The following is a 20,183-nucleotide window of genomic DNA, read 5'->3' as shown; positions in this document are numbered from 1 at the left end:
AGTATAATTATTTATATTGCAATTTAAATCCCTTGGAACTTCACAAGCTATACAAAAAATGGTGGCATTTACTATCTGTAGTCAGCTCCTGCATCTCTCTTCTGCTTTCTTTCCTCAGTGAACTTTGCACATAAGACCAATTCTCAGGGTTTCCCCACTTTTTAGTTCTGAGACAGGGGTGTACGATTTTGTCCTCTCCCCTTTATAAATTTTTTTAAATTTCATCTCTTTTGAAGTTGCTGATGAAAAAAAAAAAGGGCAAGGTTTGGGGAAACTTTTAGCAAAGAAAAATGAAACTAGCCTAATCTTCCCTAACATATTCTCAGACAACCTACCCTAGACATTTTACTCCTTACTTTTCAGACTAGGACAGGCAAATTCAAGTCATTCCTAACTCAAAGTATCACTGCCTCAATCTCATAAGGAGTAAAGAAAACATGGATTCCATACCTTTAAATCTCTGTGGATAATAGGGGGCTTCTGCTTGTGCATATGTTGCACAGCACGGCAAGTCTGATAAAATATCTTCAAAACTGTATCGCACGAGAGGGGGCCTTTAGATTCCACTTTCTTTAAAAATTCCACCAGCTGCCCTATGAACATAAAATCCATGAATCACACACATTATGGAAGAGGCAATAGGAATGCTAATTTTGATAATAGCCAACAGAGGCCCCATAAATACCCCCAGATCCTTTTACTTTCTTGGTATATTCGAATATTAGAATTGAAGCTCTGGTGTTTGGGCTCATTCCGAGACTTGTGATGAGCACAGCGCTAATGCCAAGTGAATACATTGTATGCTGCTTCAGGCTTCAGGCATCATTAGAAAGGGAGGAGAAAAATGTGTGAATCAGTCCAGCTGTACTCTGGGATTTTGCTAGGGGAGAGATAAGGCTCCTGAAATGTATCCTCTAGCTATCAACAACACCTCAGCTATATACTTCTTTTCTTCAATACACTCTATCATTGTTTTCTATGATATTAGACTGCAAGCAAGTACTGCAGTAGACTCCAATCATTACTCAGCCTTTGGAAAGGTTTGGTGCAGTGAGATTTGGTGTAGTAGTGAAGGTGCTGACCTAGTAACCAACAGTTCTACCTTAGGCTTTAACACCTGGTGGGGAGCTTTCGGCCAGTCATCCTCTCTCTTAGCCCAACCTACCTCACAGATTGTTGTGGGGAAAACAGGAGGAAGAAAGAGCATTAGGTATGTTTGCCACTTCGATTCCCTTATAAAGTAAAGGATAAAAATCTAATAAACAAAGGGGAAACAGGGAAGACTAAATACTGAACACTTTTTAGTTCAGTAGCCTGTTGTTCTTTTGGCTAGAAAAATGGCAGGTTTGTAATGTATCATTTCTAAAAGTTTTTCTTTTTTTCTTTGTACCCAGGTCAGAATTTTTTTTTAAAAAAGAGCTATTTTAATTTTGTGTTTGTTTCATGTCTGGCACTAGGACAGGGCTATCAAACTCCCGGCCCGTGGGATGAGTGTGTCATGCGCTAGCCACGCCCATGCCCAGTTTAGCAAAGGAGGAAAAAGTCCCGATACGTCACATGACACCCACCGTGACGACGTGAGTTTGATACCCCTGCACTAGGACAAAGGGAAGTGTCAACTCGCAAAGCACCCCTGAGGGGAAGGAGGAGATAAACTTATTCTTCAATCTTAATCAAACCAAATAATTAGTCAGAAAATTTTAGGGGACATCCGGTCTGCAGAGCTTCGGGGCAGGCAGGAATCCGCGACTGTGTGCGGTTTCTGCCTGTGCTCGCTGCCCGAGTGCCCTGAGCCACTCGGCTTCAGGGCTAGCCACTTCCGTAGAAGGTGGTGAAGACAGCGGGGATCTGGCAGGGTCGAGAGATATCGCACCTCTCTTCCCTAGCCGGCTAAACCCCCTTTTCTGAAGGCAGCTGAGCGGCGGTCTGAAATGGCCGCCACATAGAAGCGCTCAGCCGGAAAAAGAAAGTGCAGGAGGAGCTGTGAAGAAGCGAAAGTGTTTTTTGCCGACCAGGATAAAGCAACAGCGAAAGTACCCTGGAACTTAAAATTTGCCAAAGATACATCGTTTCCAGAGATTTACAAGCGGCGAATGGAAGTTTAAAAGGGAAAGTTTTTTTCTTTTCACTTTCCTTCCTAACGTGACAGCGAATAGAACCGCAAGAGAAATCGGAAAACCCACATTGGAGGTAATTAAATGCTAAAGGGATAAGGATTTCTGAACATTTAAAAAAAAAACTTTTTTGCTGTAAGTGGGAAGGGAGAGGAAAAAAAATTGGAGCAGTAAGGAGGAGATAGCGTAGAATTTTAAAGAGCTATTAAATATTAAAAAGACTTTTAAAAGATACATTTTAACTGGAACTTTGTGACTAAACAGTAACCCCAGAAACAGAAAGAGAAGAAAGAAGAAAGTACTAAAAGAAACAGCTTATTTGGATTGTTTGGTGATTTTGGAACTTTTGGGAACTATCTGATTAAAAGCACTTGGGTGGTTGTTTTGGAAAAACTTTTTCTCTCTACAATGGCATCACTTGTGGATGAATTGAAAACTGAATACCAAAAAACACAAAAAAGAAGAACAAGAAGGGAAAGATTCTCTTGGCACTCTTTTTCAATTTTTAGAAATGGCGGTTTACACTTATGAAAAACTGACTGCGCAACAGGATGACTGGGATAAAGAAGAAGCCATCTTTGATGAATAAGTGACTCTATTTGGGGAAGGAAAGGAGAAAGAGGAAAAGAAAAAGGGGACTTTCAGATTTGAAAAAACAACCAAAAAAGAGAAAAATAAGGTGAAAAGTGGATACAATGTTAGAAAACAACAGAAAGGGGGAAAGCAGAAGAAAAGGGAGGTGGAGAGACAAGGGGATAAAAAGGGCAAGGAGAAGAATAAGCAAGGGAGAAAGGAAGGGATGAGAAGCCTCAATGGTGGGGAGCAAGATGTAAAGAAACAAAATTCTCTTAGAGACAATGGGCAAACTTAATTGAAAAAGGGATTCTGCAGAGGTACATAAGATTGTATTCTTATATTTGTATTCAGAAATAATGTTAGAAAATTGGAAACAACATGTAATCAAAAATGGGATAAAATATTTAGTGTAATTTAGTGAAATTTTTGTGAAGAAAAAGAAGGCAATGAAATAAATGAGAATTGAAGTAGGAGAAATGGGAACATTTTAATGAAATAATGATTTAAAATATGTGATGTGGGGGGGAAATAACTATGGAAAGTATAAGTGTTCCCATAAAAGTATGATATTTAATTGAAAAGTAACGTGTAAAGTGTTTAAGATATAAATGAGTATTAATATTAATGATCAGATTTGTATTGGCATTGATAGTTGTTTTAATTACATCATATACCTATAAAAAAAATTTCTATAAAAAACATTGTGTAATTTTAGAATGTACTAAACAGAATCCCAATGCAAGTTATGTGTTATATTAGGTATTGTAAATTTAGGGGAAAGAGTTAAAGGCGTCATACTTCAATCAGTGTACAGGAGAAGTTTTGTTTAAAGAGAAAAGATAAATGGATAGCTGGAAACAGAACAGACAAAGAATAATAAGTATTATGATTTGAACTGAGATGAGATAAATAAAATAAAACTAAGGAAGTTAAAAGAGGTGAGAAGTTATATAGAAAATTGAAAATGGTAATAAGATAAGGAATGGTATATAAAATGAATATGAATTTGAATTTGTGTCTGTACGAAGAGTTGTAACCTGGGATCAAGCAGCTTTCAGAAAAGATGTTCTATGTTTTTATATTTTATGTTTTGTTTGTTTGTGTATTGTCTTTGAAAATCAATAAAATTGTTTAAAAAAAAAGAAAATTTTAATCTGAAATGAAAACATTAATTAAAATTCAGAGTCCTGAAGTGGGGAAGAGTCAGTCTTTCCACTGCTACACTTAGAATAATGTTTTTCTTCATGCTAAAATATTACTTAAAACAGAAAGGTCAGAAATGAAAAGGGAGGAGTTAAGTTTCAAATTCCAGATAATGTATTTTGCTCAAAGTGCAGAGCAGCCCTTGGAACCCTTTGCTGATACTAAATGTTTTTGTTCTAAGAAACATCGCCTGAGTCTTTTCTCAACAGAGCCAGCCTGGCTGAGTCAGTGAATGAGGCTGTCAAGCCAAGGTGATTCCCCAAAATATTGCAACTTTACCTTTACAAAGTTCTGTGAGCAGAAGAAATTCTCCTTGCCCAGTATCCGATTCTTCTTTTCCAATGGAGGCAGCAGAACAGAACTGGACAATGTTTGGGTGTCCAGATAGTTTTTTCTGAATCACATGGACTGTTAAGGTTTCAAAGTTTCTCATTTATTTAGAAAATGTCTTTGCAGTCATGCAGCGGAATCAGTTTACTCAATTGGATTATAATTCCAATTCTGAACAAGAGCCCGTGGTCAGAAACATGTGCTGACCCAGCCCAGGATTTTGAAAACTCAATGAATTCCGCATTCTGCCACTATTGGCAAAGTTTGGCAACTGCACTTTCTGCCTCCGATGCGGTCAAGCATGGCTTACATTGAGCTTATTCAGTTAACAGTAGGGTCAACTTTTAACAGTCAGCTGAACACAATCACATTCTATGCATAATTTAAAGCAGGAGAGAGAAAAGGACAGAGGAAAGCATTTCTGATGTAACAATATTAAGATCCTGGATTAATATGGCAAAAGAAAGCTAAGAGTTTCAAACAAGGATAATTTACACAGATTAGGAGGCAGGTAGAACTAATATGCTCTCTGAGGCAACTATCACTTCAAACAAATTTGCTGTTTCATATATTTAATCAAAGATCCCATTTAGACCACCTGTTCTGCCCTCTGTTATGCAAGTCTCCTCTGCTTCTCCTGTCATAAGAGCAGCAAAACCATCCGGAACACAACACTTAACTGATATTTAAGCCACAGATAAACTCAGGTTTCAACTTCAGAGCTGTTTGGGAGACATTCAGATAATTTCTAGTTTAAATATAAAATGGAAGTTCTGCTCTGAAGCAGCAGCAAAGGAACCACTTTTGTATCCTTATTTATTAAACCAGGATTTAATAGTCCAAGCAAAATATGCTTTCACCTATCTTTAAAAGGATACCATGAAGCAAACTTCTTGAATGATAGCTTTGTTCTTTTCCTCTTCATTGGACAATAATCTCTGCCAGGAAAATAAAGAGATTACAAAGAACATTTTTATTTCTTTTCCTTTTTGTGTGTGTTTGTTTTGTTTCCAAACAATAGTAATTATACCCTTCTCTTATAATTATATTAAAACAAGTTATCGGCTCACACAACTTTGTATGTAAATCAAAGACCAATACACTCATATTACTGATATCACCAAAAGCTGAGGTGATGCAGTGTTCAGAGTGCATTATTGTAATTCTACCTGCAGCCTGGAGTTCGATCCTGACCAGCTCAAGGTTGACTCAGCTTCCATTCTTCCAAAGTCGGTAAATGGGCACATCGACTGTTGGAGCAACATGCTGACTCTGTTAACCACTTGGAGAGGGCTGTAAAGCACTATGAAGCAGTATACAAGTGCTAAGTGCCATCCACTTAGCCATCTGACATCCAGCTTTAGATGAAATCAGGCATGGAGATTATTCCACAAGTTTTGGTTGGATCCTGACTTCACTATGCCAATTCACAGGAATCTCAATTTTCAACTGAAAATCATCTTGGGTTATTGCTAAAAATATCTTAGTACATGAAACTGTTCGCTATCAGAAATTAAAACATGGTCACTAGATTCTATTACTGATTATTGAGTAGGACAGGCTCAAGTATGCAGGTAGCAATATTATACATTCATACACAGTGCTTTAAGGAACAACATTAATGCCATACTTCTTCCTGTTATTTGTAGTTTTGCTAAATCATAATAAAAAATTATATAATAAATATAATATAAATAATAAATATATAATATAAATAAAAATAAATATACTAAAAAACTTAAGCCAATGACAAAAGGAAAAGAAAAAAGAACTAAATACACAAATAAATTACACAGATAAACTCACACACTCTTAGATACAAATTCATATAGGATTTTAAAGAAAAATATAAATATTTTTAAAAAATATTTGGTTAATATTTCTATTTAGAACATTTGTATCACTAAAGATAATCTACCAAGGAAATACTATTTTGCTGTTTTACTGGTATCTAATATTACTTAGAAAGAGATCTCAATTCCTTTGTAACAGAACTCAGCAGAGGGAGGCAAAGTTCAGCTCTCGTGAAGCACTTTTTTCAAGTATTCGTCCATTTACAACCACAACTGAGCCTGGAATTATAGTTATACGTCATTGTGGTCATTAAGAGAGGTGTCCATATGATTGCTTAATGGCCACAATCCTGTGTTTCCCTGTTGCAGTCATTAAGGGGAGCACAGGCCCTGGGAATGCAGCATCGTGCAAGTTCACATCTGTCCTGCTCAGGGCCTTGCATGGTCTCTCCCATTCCTTGAAGCACTCTTTGCATAGTTACCAGCCCCTTCCTTGGGCTCTATCCTGCTTGCTCCACTTGCTTTTTCCAAAGATTACCATTCGAAAAGAGAGTCCACCCAATGTGATACACAACCTTCCTGCAAGTCGTGTGATTTGGAAAATTGTACCCTTTGGAGAGATGACATGACAGCCATTTTTGGAATGGCACAAGGCGGCCTATGTAAAAGAATGCATGTCACATCAGCCGGGTCCTCTTTCAGAAACGTGATCTTTAGGAATCGCCTTCTGAAAAGAAAATCAACCAATGTGCAGCATGGCCTTCTTATACAGCCTCAGGACATCCTGGAAGCAGGTGATCTGGGAATTGCTGGAGCTTTCAAAATGGCACCCACTTCCAGGGTAGTACAAGGGGACTTCTGTGTAGTACAGAATTCTCTTTAGAAAGCGCAAATTTTAGAAGAGGTCAATGGAGCAATGTGTGATGAGGCAGAGAGGAGAATTAAAAATGTGATACTTAGCAGGGTAAGAAGCAGGCCCAAGGCCTCTGGCCACCCAGTCAGGTGGGAAGTAGGCGCAAAGGACACAGCAAGATGGGATGGGGAGGAAAAATAGGCAGGTAGGCAGCAGTTGAAGCTGTTCATAAGGGTAGGTGGATTACGAAGTACTTCAATTGGGATCACGTGGTCATAGGGGTGCTGCAGCAGCCATAAATTTGACTACAGATCATAAGTCCCATGGTAATTTTGAATGATCCCTGAACAATTGGTCATAAATCAAAGACTAACAGGTGTGTGTGTGTGTGTGTGTGTGTGTGTGTGTGTATACACTCATATGTTGAGTGCTTTTAAAACATTTAATTCATAAACATTAAATAGGGTACTTTAAGCTAGGAATCCAGGTTTGCCACAGATTGCTTTTTGTTATGTAGAATATATTCATTCTTATTTTCTCTCCTGCTCAAGCCAATAATTGAGAGCTTAGTTTTGCTATGCATAACACATACGTTTTCGCTTTTCTCTCCTGCTCAAACCAATAATTGAGAGCTTAAGTTTTGCTATGTAGAACATATTCATTCTTGCTTTCCTCTCCTACTCAAATAAGAGTTTAGTTTGACATTTGATTCCAAAATTAGAAGATACGAACAGAATATTTATTGTTTTAATGTTTAGAATAGCACCTCTGACCCTATGCCAGCATATTATCAAGTATTATTTACACTATTCATCACTATGGGATTTTAATAACAGTTAAATAGTTCACAACTGTTATTTTAACAACAATTATAAATAGTTTTGGGTTCTTCTAAATTAAAAGGGAATGCCATCAGAACTCACTTTGAAGGTTTCCCTTCTTATTCAATTTGAAATTTGCAAAATCATGCTATATTAAATGGAAAAGCACAATGATTTTGTATAAAACTGGCATTTGAGAGAAAAATATCCCAGGGGCATGGAAAGAAACACAATGATTTTGTGTAAAACTGGTATTTGAGAGAAAAATATCCCAGGGGCATAGAAAGAAAGAAGTGCTTTCATATATTCACCATTTATCTGCATTTCTTCTTCAAGTTACTGAGAAAGTACATGCTTGAACCAGTAAGTTAATGTGTAAGGCTGGGAGAAAGCCATAGAAATTTGGGGAATTAAACACTAAATCTTTTTTCTTTCCACTTCTCCTTAGAATTTGTCTCTCAAGTCTATTATGTGATACTTGTATCACCATCAGCACTTTGTGTGTCTAAAACTCTTTCAGGACAAGTTATTACAGAAAGAAAGAAGACTAAGATAACCAAACATAAGATCAGATATATGTTAACTGCTCAATGGATGGGTTCATTTCCTCCTTAGGATTAATGTTCTAATCAAATACAGTTTTTCTGGACTTTATGCAGCATTGTGACAATTTACGCACTATGTACAATAACATTGATTTTCTTATCACCATAAGAGTGTGCTTTAAGCAAAGCTTGCAAATATGGACATGGAAATTAACAATGGCATTCCTCAGTGTATAATTTTACATTGTCCAGGGTACTGAAGTAGTACTGGATGAAGACAGGCAGATCCAACTTCTAGTCCTCACTGAACAATGGAGCTTATTGGGTAATTGGATGAGTCGATCTCTCTCAGCCCTACTTACTTCCCAATTTGCTGTGGAGATAAATTGAGGGCCATTCCCACCGTATGCCATCTTAGGCAGGCAGAATAAACAAAAATAAATATTTCCCCTAAAATGTTATGGATCATTCTTGTTCTCCTGACCACCTTATACAGATTGCTTTCCCTTCAGGTAGGTAATTTGAGACAGTCCAGGAAAAGTGAACATCAAGAATAGGATAGGGGGGATGTTTATAAACAAATCAAGGAAGCCTTTTTACATGGAGATGGTACAGCAGGATAGTGTTAGGAAATGGGGAGGCAGAAGATAGTTAGCTAAATATTATGTGGATAGTCTCCTCCAATCTATACATCCCTTCCAATATGTTATGTCACATACTGGAATTCCAGAAGTTGTCATTCCAAAACATATGAAAGGCATCATATTGGGCTGAAATTATAGTCAAAGAGATTACCAAGAACATATTCTTAGAATTTGGAAGCAAAGCCACCTATTTTATGTTTATTAATAAGTAGTCAATTCTGGAACAGATTTGTCCTTAACTGCTATACAGATAGTCCTCAACTTATGACCACAATTCAGCCCAGAATTTATGTTTATAAGTGAGAAATTTGTTAAGTGAGTTTTGCCCCATTTTACAACTTTTCTTGCCACAATTGTTAAGTGAATCACTGCAGTTGTTAAATTAGCAACATGATTGTTAAGTGAACCTGGTTTCCCCACTGACTTTGCTTGTCAGAATGTCACAATGATGAACACATGACCTCGGGACACTGCAACCATCATAAATATGAACCAGTTGTAAAGCATCTGAATGTAAATTGTCTGATCATGGGGAGGCTGCAATGGTCATAAGTGTGAAAAATGTTCATAAGTCACTTTTTTCAGTGCTGTTGTAACTTGGAACGGTCACTAAATGAATGATTGTTAAGTCGAGGACTACCTGAATTTGCTATTTACAGTGTCCCCATCAATGAAGTCAACTATAAACAAAACAGCAGAGGATTAAAATCCCCCAAAATAAATTAATTACCTTTAAAGCATAATCCTTCCCACTTCCAAGATCCTGAGCTTCATATACAAAAGCGAAGCCACCTAAAAAGAAATCAAGATGATTAAAAACTATCAGGCCCAAAAACCCCAGAGACAACACAAATGAGACAATTCTTATTTGGTTACACCTAATAGACAGAATCTTGCCAGACTAAAACTATAAGCACCTAACTTAATATAGTAGTTATAGATTGGGAAGATTCTATGGCAGGGGTGTCAAACTCACGGCCCGTGGGCCAAATATGTCACGTGCTGGCCACGCCCAGCCCCAGTTTAGCGAAGGGGGGGGAAAGTCACGATACGTCACGTGATGACAACATGACACCGTGAGTTTGACACCCCTGTTCTAAGGTGTGGTCACTTTGAAAGCTTTCTTCCCCTCCACCACCCATTTCAAAGATCAAGTATGCCCTTTGGTTTTCCCAAACTCCTCCACAGCCTGTGCTCAGTTGAGAGAGAAAACTGGAGGGTCTTCCTAATTAATTTGGGCAAAACAACAGCTAAACAAGCTTGGCAGATCACCTATGAAACATATTGAAACATATTCCCTGATGCATCAAAACAAAATGTAGGTATTAAGCATGCCGTCGCTGGGGAAAGATTCTTAACTATACCTTTTAAAAAAAAATTCAAGCCATATGGTAGACATTATTAACAGTACCTTAAAAGAAAAGATTTCAAGCAGAGTCATATGCAACATAGCTTGAAATCTTTTTTTAAAAAAAGTACAATTACAACAAACCAGCATCTTTTGTGGCCTTTTAAAGTTTCCCAGAATGAGAGGAGTAACTTCACTGAAGGGTTTATTATTGCATTGACTGATGAGATGTATATACTGCCAGCATGGCTGTAGTGGTTAAGGGAATGGGCTAGGAATAGGGTGACCCCAAGTTCTAACCCATCATCAGCTAAGGGAGCTTATTTGGGTGACTTGGGGCCAGTCATTCTTGCTCACCTTACCTGATGATTGTGATGAGGAAGAAGCTCTGCATGTGTCAATTAAGACACTGAATAAAAGGGAATAAAGAGTATAAATCTAACAACTAAATGCTACCATTAATCACCAAGGACGTCCAGTAAGTCAACATCATAAAACAAAATATACTGTTCGACACACAACTATGACCCAACCTGTAAAACCCGTACTAAATAATCACTGGCAAAACAATCCAGCATATAAACCCAAACGTTCTCCAGAAAAGGGTTAAGAAGCCAACGGAAAGTTTTAAGCAACCCCACCACATGGTTGCTGACCACACTTGCTGTGAGCATGCAACATTCAAAACATGCTGTGCAGACCTGGTACAGTCCTTATGCTGAAAGACTGTGCACCCTCTTGTTTCGATATATGGATGACTAACCAGTATGTTTTCTAGTGTTTGAGGCCCTCTTAGAAGTTCAAGAAGACCAACCCTGGCTTCCCTAATCCTGTTCAATGACCCACTAGCCATTTTCTGGATATTGAGAGCATATGCACCATTGTGTGTATAGAATGGTGTGCTATATTCACAGTAAGAGCTCCATGCAGCAGCAACATTATTTTGTGCCTACAGTTAAGTACATCGCTTGCTACTGATTTGGCAAAACAACCAGCTCTCAACTTTACACGGAGAGTCTGCAATTCTTTAAAAAAAAAAGACACCCCAGGCATAACCAACAGAGGCTATGATTAGAGAAACATATATATGTTCATAAACAAGACTGACAAGACCTGTAGGGCCATTTGTTATTACAGGTGCGTAATTTGCGCCCTCAGAAACCAATCAGATTGTTTAATGGTTGGATGAGAAATAAATTGCTCTCTGTAAAAAGATTGCTTCTAGTTTAACAGGAAACCGTAGGGCATTGAGTCATAGGTGTGAGTAGTTCCTTTGCAAGCTGCATGTTAGTCCTCATTACACTGTGCTTCATCTGAAAAACAGCTGCCTTGTTCCTCTACTTTTCATGTAGGCATTGACTAGTGCAATAGTGGCTAACCTTTTGGGGCTCCTGTGCCAAAAACTGTGCATGTGCTTGCGTGCCAGCACCCAGAAGGCAATGCGTCCCCCCATGCCCCCTGCGCATGCATGCGCAATCCCCCCGCTGCCCTCTTACCTGCCCTGCACCTCCCAGCTGATTTTTGGCTGATTTGAGGCCTTTTGCGGCCTCCCAGAGGCTTCAGGAAAGCTTCTGCATCCTGAAAAATAGGCCCGTTTTGTCATTTCAGGAAGTGACAAAACAGGCCTATTTTTCGGGCTGCAGAGGCTTTCCTCAAGCCTCTGGGAGGCCAAAAAAAGCCCCAAACCAGCCAAAAATCAGCTGAGAGGCGCGCACATGCACAGTGAGGTAAGTCTGCCTGCAGCTTGCGTGCCGGCACAAATGGCAATTTACAAATCATAAATAAAAGGTCAAGAACAGGCAGCCATCTGAAAGTTTTAATATGGATAAAAGGACTTATAAAACATATATTTTTATCTATCTCAAGCAGTGGAAGAACAAGTTAAGAGTATATGATAAAGTGGATTAAGAACGTTGGTTGTAATATACCAGTGGATCAATGGGAAAATATATGGTTAAAAGAGGTGAAATTTACATTGTGTTACACTCTCAAAAAGAATGTTTATAAAATGGTTTATCTTTGGTACATGATGCCAGAGAAATAAACTAGAATGTATGAAAGTATTTCAAATGTATGTTGAAAATGTGAACTACACAAAGGGGCATTTTATCATGGCCATGTAAAATAGCTAAATAATTTTGCAGCATCACATCACACTCATATTGGGAGCACCAAGGTGCTTCAGGGTTGAAAAGATTAGCTGGTGACAGCACTGTTGCTCAGGAGAATGCTCAGCTGAGGCCTCATTTCATGTCCCCAACAGGAGCTGGAGAAAAGGATGGGAGCACCTCACCCCGTGGCAGCACTTGGGTCTTGAACACGGGTTTTCCTGCTAGTCAACTTAGCATCCTAACCATGTGAGACACCATGCTCCCCAATAGTTTTGGATAAAATACATACTTTGATACAGAGGATTTTAAAGATCATTATTCAACTGAAACATTTTTTAGGATTAATAGACAAATAATAAAAAACCATGGAAAGTTATTTCAACATGTGATTATCATGTGAGATTACTACATATACAGAGATGAAAGGAATGAGAGATGACAGATTTTGCTAAAATGGATACACTGACATATTTGATTAGAGAAAATGGATACACTGACATATTTGATTAGAGAAAAAACATCTAAATTTAGAGGTGACTGGAAGCCTCTTACGGACTTTTTGTATTAAAAAGGGGGGGAATGAACTTGTGATTTATGGCTCAGATTAGACAAGACAGACTACAGAAAGAATAATATGATGTAATTTTACAGATAGGTTAAAATATATTTGTACTTATAACTGCTACAAAGAATATTAACAGCCATTTCTTTATATTTCTTTTCTTTCTTTTTTGTTTTTCTTTTCAACTTTTTTTCATGTGCTTTTTGCTTTTTCTGATTTCTTTTTCATTTTTCTTCCTTACTTCATATTAGTTTCTATTAGTTTTCCTCTTGTTTAAAAGTTTCAATAAAAACCATAAATAGAACAGGCCTGCTTGCAAGTTACCGGATCAACTGTTCCACCTTTTCTAAAGAGAATGCATACATTCAAGGCAATGTCTGAATTTATCCTACTACCTCCTGCCTCAAAGACTTCTGCTTGCTAAAGTAAGATGCCAGTTCAGCTTAGCATCTTTTTTTTTTCAACAGCAAAGAAAATCTTGAACGCATGCAACAGAATAAATAATCCTAGAGAAATTCAGCCTGTTACCCATTTCCCATGCATTCATCATATTAGACGTAGATTGGTTCATATTCTGTACGTATCTCTGGGTAGTGTAGTATATAGTAACTAGAATAGGGCTCTTTCTTTCTTTCTTTCTTTCTTCCTTTCTTTCTTTCTTTCTTTTTCTGCAGCATTCTCTAGGGCAAAGTTAAAATTCAGACATAAATGTTAGCAATAACATTATTTCTGAGGGAATAATACCTGCCATGAGTATTTGTTTTGCATCTGAGAAATTGCCATATTCCTTCGGATTATAACATCAAACACACTCATTCTGAGAGTAGGTATATTAATAGAGAGGGTGTGATACCACAAAATTGTGAATGCTGCATACCATTAAAAGGAAGTATTAACTACATCAAAGTGCCCTTCCCATTTTTACAAGTTTGCGCCAAGTAATACAGAAAGTTATTTTATATAGCATTCAAAAACATCACATTCCATGCCACACAATAGCTTTAAGACTTTCAACCAGCCCATCCAAAAGTCCTTAGTAAGCTTCATAATTCTCATGTTTTAAGGCTATATTGTAGTTTGATATTTAATATGCATTGTAAAAAAAAGGAAACAAATTCCTTGTATGTTTAATAATAACACTTGGCCAATAAAGTATCCTATCCTATCCTATCAAAATTGAATGCCATTTGGAAAAAATATATCTCATTACCTGCCATGTACCATAGAAGCAAAAAACTAGTAAAGGACTAGTTTATAAGCTCCTCAGAAATATGATCCTGCATATTTCTCGTGTAGTAAACAATGGGGTTTTTAAGCACAACATGCAAATGGATAACTCTATCACAGTTATTTACAACAAAGAACTTTGAACTCTCTAGTGTTGATATGATTGACTGTAGTGGCTTGCTGTACAGGTAGTCCTCAACTTACAACAGTTTACTTAGTGATCATTTGAAGTCATCACAGCATTTTAAAAAATGACTTATGACCATTTTTCACGCTTACCATCCTCATGGTCACGTAATTTACATTTGGATGCTTGACAATTGACTCACATTAATGATGGTTGCAGTGTCCTGGAGTCACGTGATCATCTTTTGCAACCTTCTGGCAAGCGAAGTCAATGGGGAAACTATTCATTTAACAACCATTTTACTGATTTAACAACTGCAGTGATTCGCTTAATAAATGTGGCAATTAAAGTCATAAAATAGGGCAAAACTCACTTAACAAATTTCTCACTTAGCAACAGAAATTTGGGGCTCAATTGCAGTTGTAAGTTGAGGACTACCTATATTGCAGTAAATATGTGGTTTATTTTATCTAAACATCTACAGTTATACAAACAGTTATGTAATAAACAACAATGCCTAAGGCATATGTAATATTCGAAGTAGCCTATCAATAGGTTTTAGGACTCATAATACAGAGAAGTTTAGCTGCATTAAAGAGATATCAGCCTTGAACTTGTCTGAACTTGTAATCAGGTCATACATACATACATACTCTGAACTTACCATAACAAATTTTGAACTTTAGGATTACCAAAGGCCTCATTTCTTTCATTCATCACAAAAGAAGATGAGAATGGGATGGAGAGAAAGATTATAGCTTCTCATAAAATGTATAACAGCATCTAAAATTTTAGATACTGTTCCTAAACTAATGAGAAAATTTTCTAAGGGATATTGCAGGAATCAACAATCCTTCTCGTGGTGATTTCTGCATACAGGGAACAAAATCAATGCAGAAAATCAGCAGAGTCATATATTTGCTGTAGAACCGTGATGGCGAACCCATGGCACGCATGCCACAGGTGGCACGCAGAGCCATTTGTGCCAGCATGCAAACTGCAGGCAAACTTACCTCACAGCTGATTTTTAGCCAGTTTGGGGCCTTTTTCGGAAGGCTTCTGCAGGCCCAAAATTAGCCCCGTTTCATCACTTCCTGTTTTTTCCCAAAAATACCGGAAGTGACGAAATAGGGCTACTTTTGGACCTGCAAAGCCTGCAGAAGCCTTCTTCAAGCCTCTGGGAGGCCGAAAAAGGCCTCAAACCAGCCGAAAATCAGATGTGAAGTGCAGTGCAGATAAGGGGGGGGGGTGATTGTGTGCGGATGCGTAGGGGGCATGGGGGCGCATTGTCTTCTGGGTGCTGGCACACGAGCGCAAGCATGCAAGCGCACGCACAATTTTTGGCAGAGGAGCCCAAAAGATTAGCCATCACTGCTATAGAAGGTAGCAGGACCTAGGGAATAAGCCAATTTAAGATCGAAGAATTCCTATCCTCTGCTGAGGATTGATATGTGCCTCCTTCAGAACTTTTTTAATCTAAAAAAAAAAACCAGATGAAATCCAAATCACAAAACAATAAAAGGTATGACCCTCCCACTTCCTTTCCCGATCTGATTTATCTTTTTCCTCAATCCTTTCTTCTGATCAAGTGACTTGTATTTTTCTATGCAGCCTTCCTAGTCTAGTGCTACTCAGATGTGCCAGACGGCAACTATAGCTAATAATAGCATGCTGCTAATAATGTCTATTGTGGTCTAATATAACTGTAGGAAAGCTGCTCTTTTAAGATACTGTGAACAAGTAATATATACCATTTGCTCCCTAGTAACTAAATGAAGTTTTATTTTGCAGCCATAAGGTATTTACAGTTGGATTCCTTCTAGAAACACTGCATTCTTCATGATAATTAAAAGGCATTCAAATTTCAATATTTGGTAGTAGGCCAAGAGGTTTAAGCTCCAGAACACAGAAATACTTGGAACCTTAAGTAAGGCAGCTAAAGTAACATTTCTTATTCCCATTCAGATTCTTCATCTAACAGAACAAAGCAAATTCCAAGATGCAGGTATATTTCTGCTATTTCAAGGTAATACTTTTCAAAAGTCAGCTCTCTGGGAAGCCATGATAAGGGCAAATGCCCAGAAAGATTGCTTGGGACTACCGCAGTGAGAAAGAATGCCAGTTTATATATTGCAAGACACTTAGAAAGAACAATAACAGGGTGCCCCAAAATATAGAACATATCTCATTAAGACAGAAGAGATACAGAATATAGATCAGCCCAGTTCTATGAGCTCATGCAGTGTTCTTTGATTGTAATTCCTTTCCCCAATGATTACACACCTCCCGTGCACTGGAATTTGGGTTAACCAATTAAATAAAGCAAGATGTTTGGCAACAGCAAATTCTGTTTTACCAACAGCGGCGTTAATACAGGACACTCACTGCAACAGCATGCACATTGGCCACAGTGGTCGTGCTCAAGGATTCACCTGGAATCAGACGCAGATTACAGTCCTCGTCTTACGACCACAACTGAGCCCAGGATGTATGTTCCTAAGCGAGAAATGTATTCATGTGTTTTGCCCCATTTTACGATGTTTCTTGCCACATTTGTTAAGTGAATCATTGCAGTTGTTAAATTAGTAACGCGGTTGTTAAGTAAATCTGCTCTCCCTATCGACCTTGCTTGTCAAAAGATCACAAACAATGATTCCGTGATCCTGGGACACTGCAGCTGTCATAAATAGCAAGTACCCAAATGTAAATCACGTGACGGTGGGGATGTTGCAACAGTCATAAGTGTGAAACACAGTCATGTCACTTTTTTCAGTGACGTTGTGTAACTTTGAACAGTCACTAAATGAACTGTTGTAAGACAAGGACTACCTGCTAGTCTTACAACGCTACTAATTAGCATTGTCTAATGCCTAAAGAGTGAACAGGATACCCCACAAAAGGCATTTAAGGCTAGCAAGACATCAGCTCAAGACTGGTGGTGGTGAACAAATGAAGTGGTGAATACTAGGGAGAAGGATGGGTTGGCTGGAGTAGCTGTTGATCAGATGGTTGCTTCACTGAAGGCTGGCATTACTAGGTTGAGGGGGAATAAGGTTCGTGCTCATTGGCAAGTTGGCTGGAAGTTACGTTAGAAAAAGGTTCAGGAATTCCATGAAGGAGGAAGAAGGTGAGATGCAAACAACTAAATGGCAGAGGAAAGCAAGATAAAGAGACTCTGACCTGGTTAAGACAGAACAGCAACCAGCAAAATGGTGCAAAATGCCTTTATTCTGGAGTTGGAACCCAGACTGCTAGTACCCCTAGCTTCATGTTGGCCGTTGGTGAATATCAAACCACTAAGTAATAAGACCGTATTGTTTTTCGTGACCTCATTGGGAATGAACCAGTGAGCCTTGCATGCATGATTGAGAGAACTGGTTGAACAAGATTGAGATGTTGCTCTGTCCAGTTTGGGTTTAGTTGCTTCAGTGGCTGTGACTTCAAAGCTGGGGGTGGGGTGTAATGTTCCTGAGGGGCTTTAGCTATAAGCCTGGACTGTGTTCCAAAGATGATCGGCTGTGAACGTCAGCGTTTAGATGATAAAGCTGGTATATCACCCATCCTGCCAACTAACAGTAGCCCTTCCTGAATTCCTAGACCTTGTCTCAGGCCTAGTAGTAAATTTTCCCTGGGGGGAAACAATATTGGGGAACTTTGATTCTGAGGAAGTGAAGTAAAAACTGGGAAGGCTCAGGAATTCACAGCCTCCATGGACCTGGCCTACGTAATTAACAAATCCACACTATTCTTTGTTATGGTTAGCTCACCGCCATGTAAATGACTGGCACCTGTGATCTCTACAAAAGGGAGGAGGGCTCAGCAGGCTTGTTGTCCCAGATCTGTTTTCAAAAGGATCTAGGGATTTTTCCAGTTATATCGCAGCAAGAATTCTACCATGCATCTCAGAGACTTCTGGAATTCACGAACAATAGCACTGAATGTAATTGCTTGGGAGTTGCCTCTCCTTGTTTGTTGATCCCACAAGATGAAATACCTGAAGCGATGCCTACAGCACCAATAGAGGAAGACAAGGAGTTTCACTGAGCAGAGGCATGAACTTATCTGCAGGCCTTTACTAAGGCAACAAAAGTAGTAAAGTCGTTCTTTGCACTTACTACCTTGGTAGAATATTATCCACCCTCCTTGCTGCAGAGCATTGGACAGGACAACTTTCATCCAACCCACTGTGACCTATTGTTTGCTGGACTTCTGCAGATAAAATTACTTAAGATTTCAGAGCCATATGGACAGATACAAATGAGGAGGCTGGAATAACAATTTGCAAAGTAACCTAGAAATTGTCCCCGTACTAGTATTAATCTCCTTGAAGGATGCAGTGATACGCCTGCTCCTGAACAAGCCATCTTTCAATCTGGCAATTTTAGATTACCCATCTAGTTTCCAATTTTCTCTTTTTAGAGAAGGTTTAAGAAAAATGATTAGAGCATCAGAGGCAGGAGATCCTAGATAAATTGCATTATCTTATGTAAAGTGTTTTATCCGGATCTTTTTCAGAGTTTAGATTTGGGCACGAGATGGAAACAGCATTGGTTTCTTTGTCAAATCCTGGATGGAGGCGGCAGGCCTTCCTGTGGTAGCTTTTAGTGACATCAGTTGCGGTGCTCTTCTCAGCTTCCTGTGAGAGTTGGAGGTCGATGGCATTGCTTTAAAATGGTTCTGCTTCTTACTGAGGAGGTGGCTCCAATTGATCATATGGGAACAGGAATGGTCAAGACATTAAGTCACTCTTCTGTGGGGTACTACACAATGCTCAGTTATCTCTCTCGTTATTGAACACCTTAATGAAACAAAAGAGTTGTTATGTGTGGATTGGGGATAAGGTACATGTCTTCGGACAACTGTAGCTCCCTCGGCCAAGAAACAAGAGATGAGCCCTGTGCCTTAGACTCAAACGCAGGCAGACTAAAAGGCAAACCTTTCTGTTTTACCTTTTTACAATTAATATGCATGTTCTGTTTTACCTTTTTACAATTAATATGCATATGATATTCCATATGTATAATATCCCAGATTAGGCTAGAGATTCCTGGAAGTTCCTCCCCTAATGATTGAAGAATGCAAGACATTGGGTGACATAAACAACCTAAAGCTGAACCCCAGCAAGAACAAGATTCCATTTGTTTGGAAAGCATTGTCTTCCCCTTTGTTAGCTCAGAAATGACAATATGACAATTTGAAAGTAAAAGAACAATGTTGGGAGGAGGGGGGGTGTTGAAAATATCTATTCAGTTGCACTTGGGCTATTCTTTCTAAAAGGTGGATACAAGTATATTTATTACAGATTTCAATCACATAGGCAGAATCTGAAGACTTCCAACTCTTTTGAGAAAAAGAGGCATGTATACTTCTCATAAAGTCGTGAATTCTTTAAGTGACCAGCCAGTTACTTGACAACATATTTGTGTGAACTTCTTGACAACTCAGAATAGTCTCTGCTTACAGCAAGAGTCCAAATGCCAGACTCAGTTATAGAAAACAGTTTCATGTTTACATGCTGTGTTATTGTTTTATCTGTTCTTCCATGGTAGTTCTTGAAGCACTGCAAGTCATCATAATAAAACTGAATACCCTATCATTTAGTTATTAATTGGTATTCTTGACACATATTAACAATTAGTGTCACATCCTCTGTAGGCTGAGCCTCTGTACATTAGTGTACAAATCATCCTTAAGACCGTAAGATAGATAGATGATAGATAGATAGATAGATAGATAGATAGATAGATAGATAGATAGATAGATAGATATTTTTAAAGAAATCTACCAACCAATTTGCTACCTTTCTCTCTTAAAATTGTGAATTTTTCTACTTATCAATTACTGGTAGCAGTAAGTAACACTATAGGTTTCTTGGGATAAACACATTATCCCCATCCTTCGCAATTTAGCATTTTATAAATCAGGGGTG

General features: G+C 38.4%; 1 protein-coding gene across 2 annotated transcripts in view; it reads right to left on the bottom strand.

Annotated features, from left to right (window-relative positions):
* The window catches only part of GAK (cyclin G associated kinase), a 78,966-nt gene that overhangs the window by 52,187 nt on the left and 6,596 nt on the right, over window positions 1-20,183 (bottom strand). For both annotated transcript variants that reach the window (XM_026712759.2, XM_026712760.2), the window contains exons 2-5: window positions 9,610-9,671; window positions 5,102-5,161; window positions 4,173-4,287; window positions 451-593 (exon numbers count right to left, since the gene is read on the bottom strand). In XM_026712759.2, coding sequence (XP_026568544.1) covers window positions 451-593; window positions 4,173-4,287; window positions 5,102-5,161; window positions 9,610-9,671 — 380 coding nt within the window. The remainder of the gene's footprint in view (window positions 1-450; window positions 594-4,172; window positions 4,288-5,101; window positions 5,162-9,609; window positions 9,672-20,183) is intronic.

This window comes from Pseudonaja textilis, chromosome 2 (assembly GCF_049901715.1).
Source record: "Pseudonaja textilis isolate UNSWEBS1 chromosome 2, rPseTex1.2, whole genome shotgun sequence".
NCBI lineage: Eukaryota > Metazoa > Chordata > Lepidosauria > Squamata > Elapidae > Pseudonaja > Pseudonaja textilis.
Note: the sequence above shows the minus strand (reverse complement) of the source record. Positions and strands in the feature narration are given on the sequence as shown.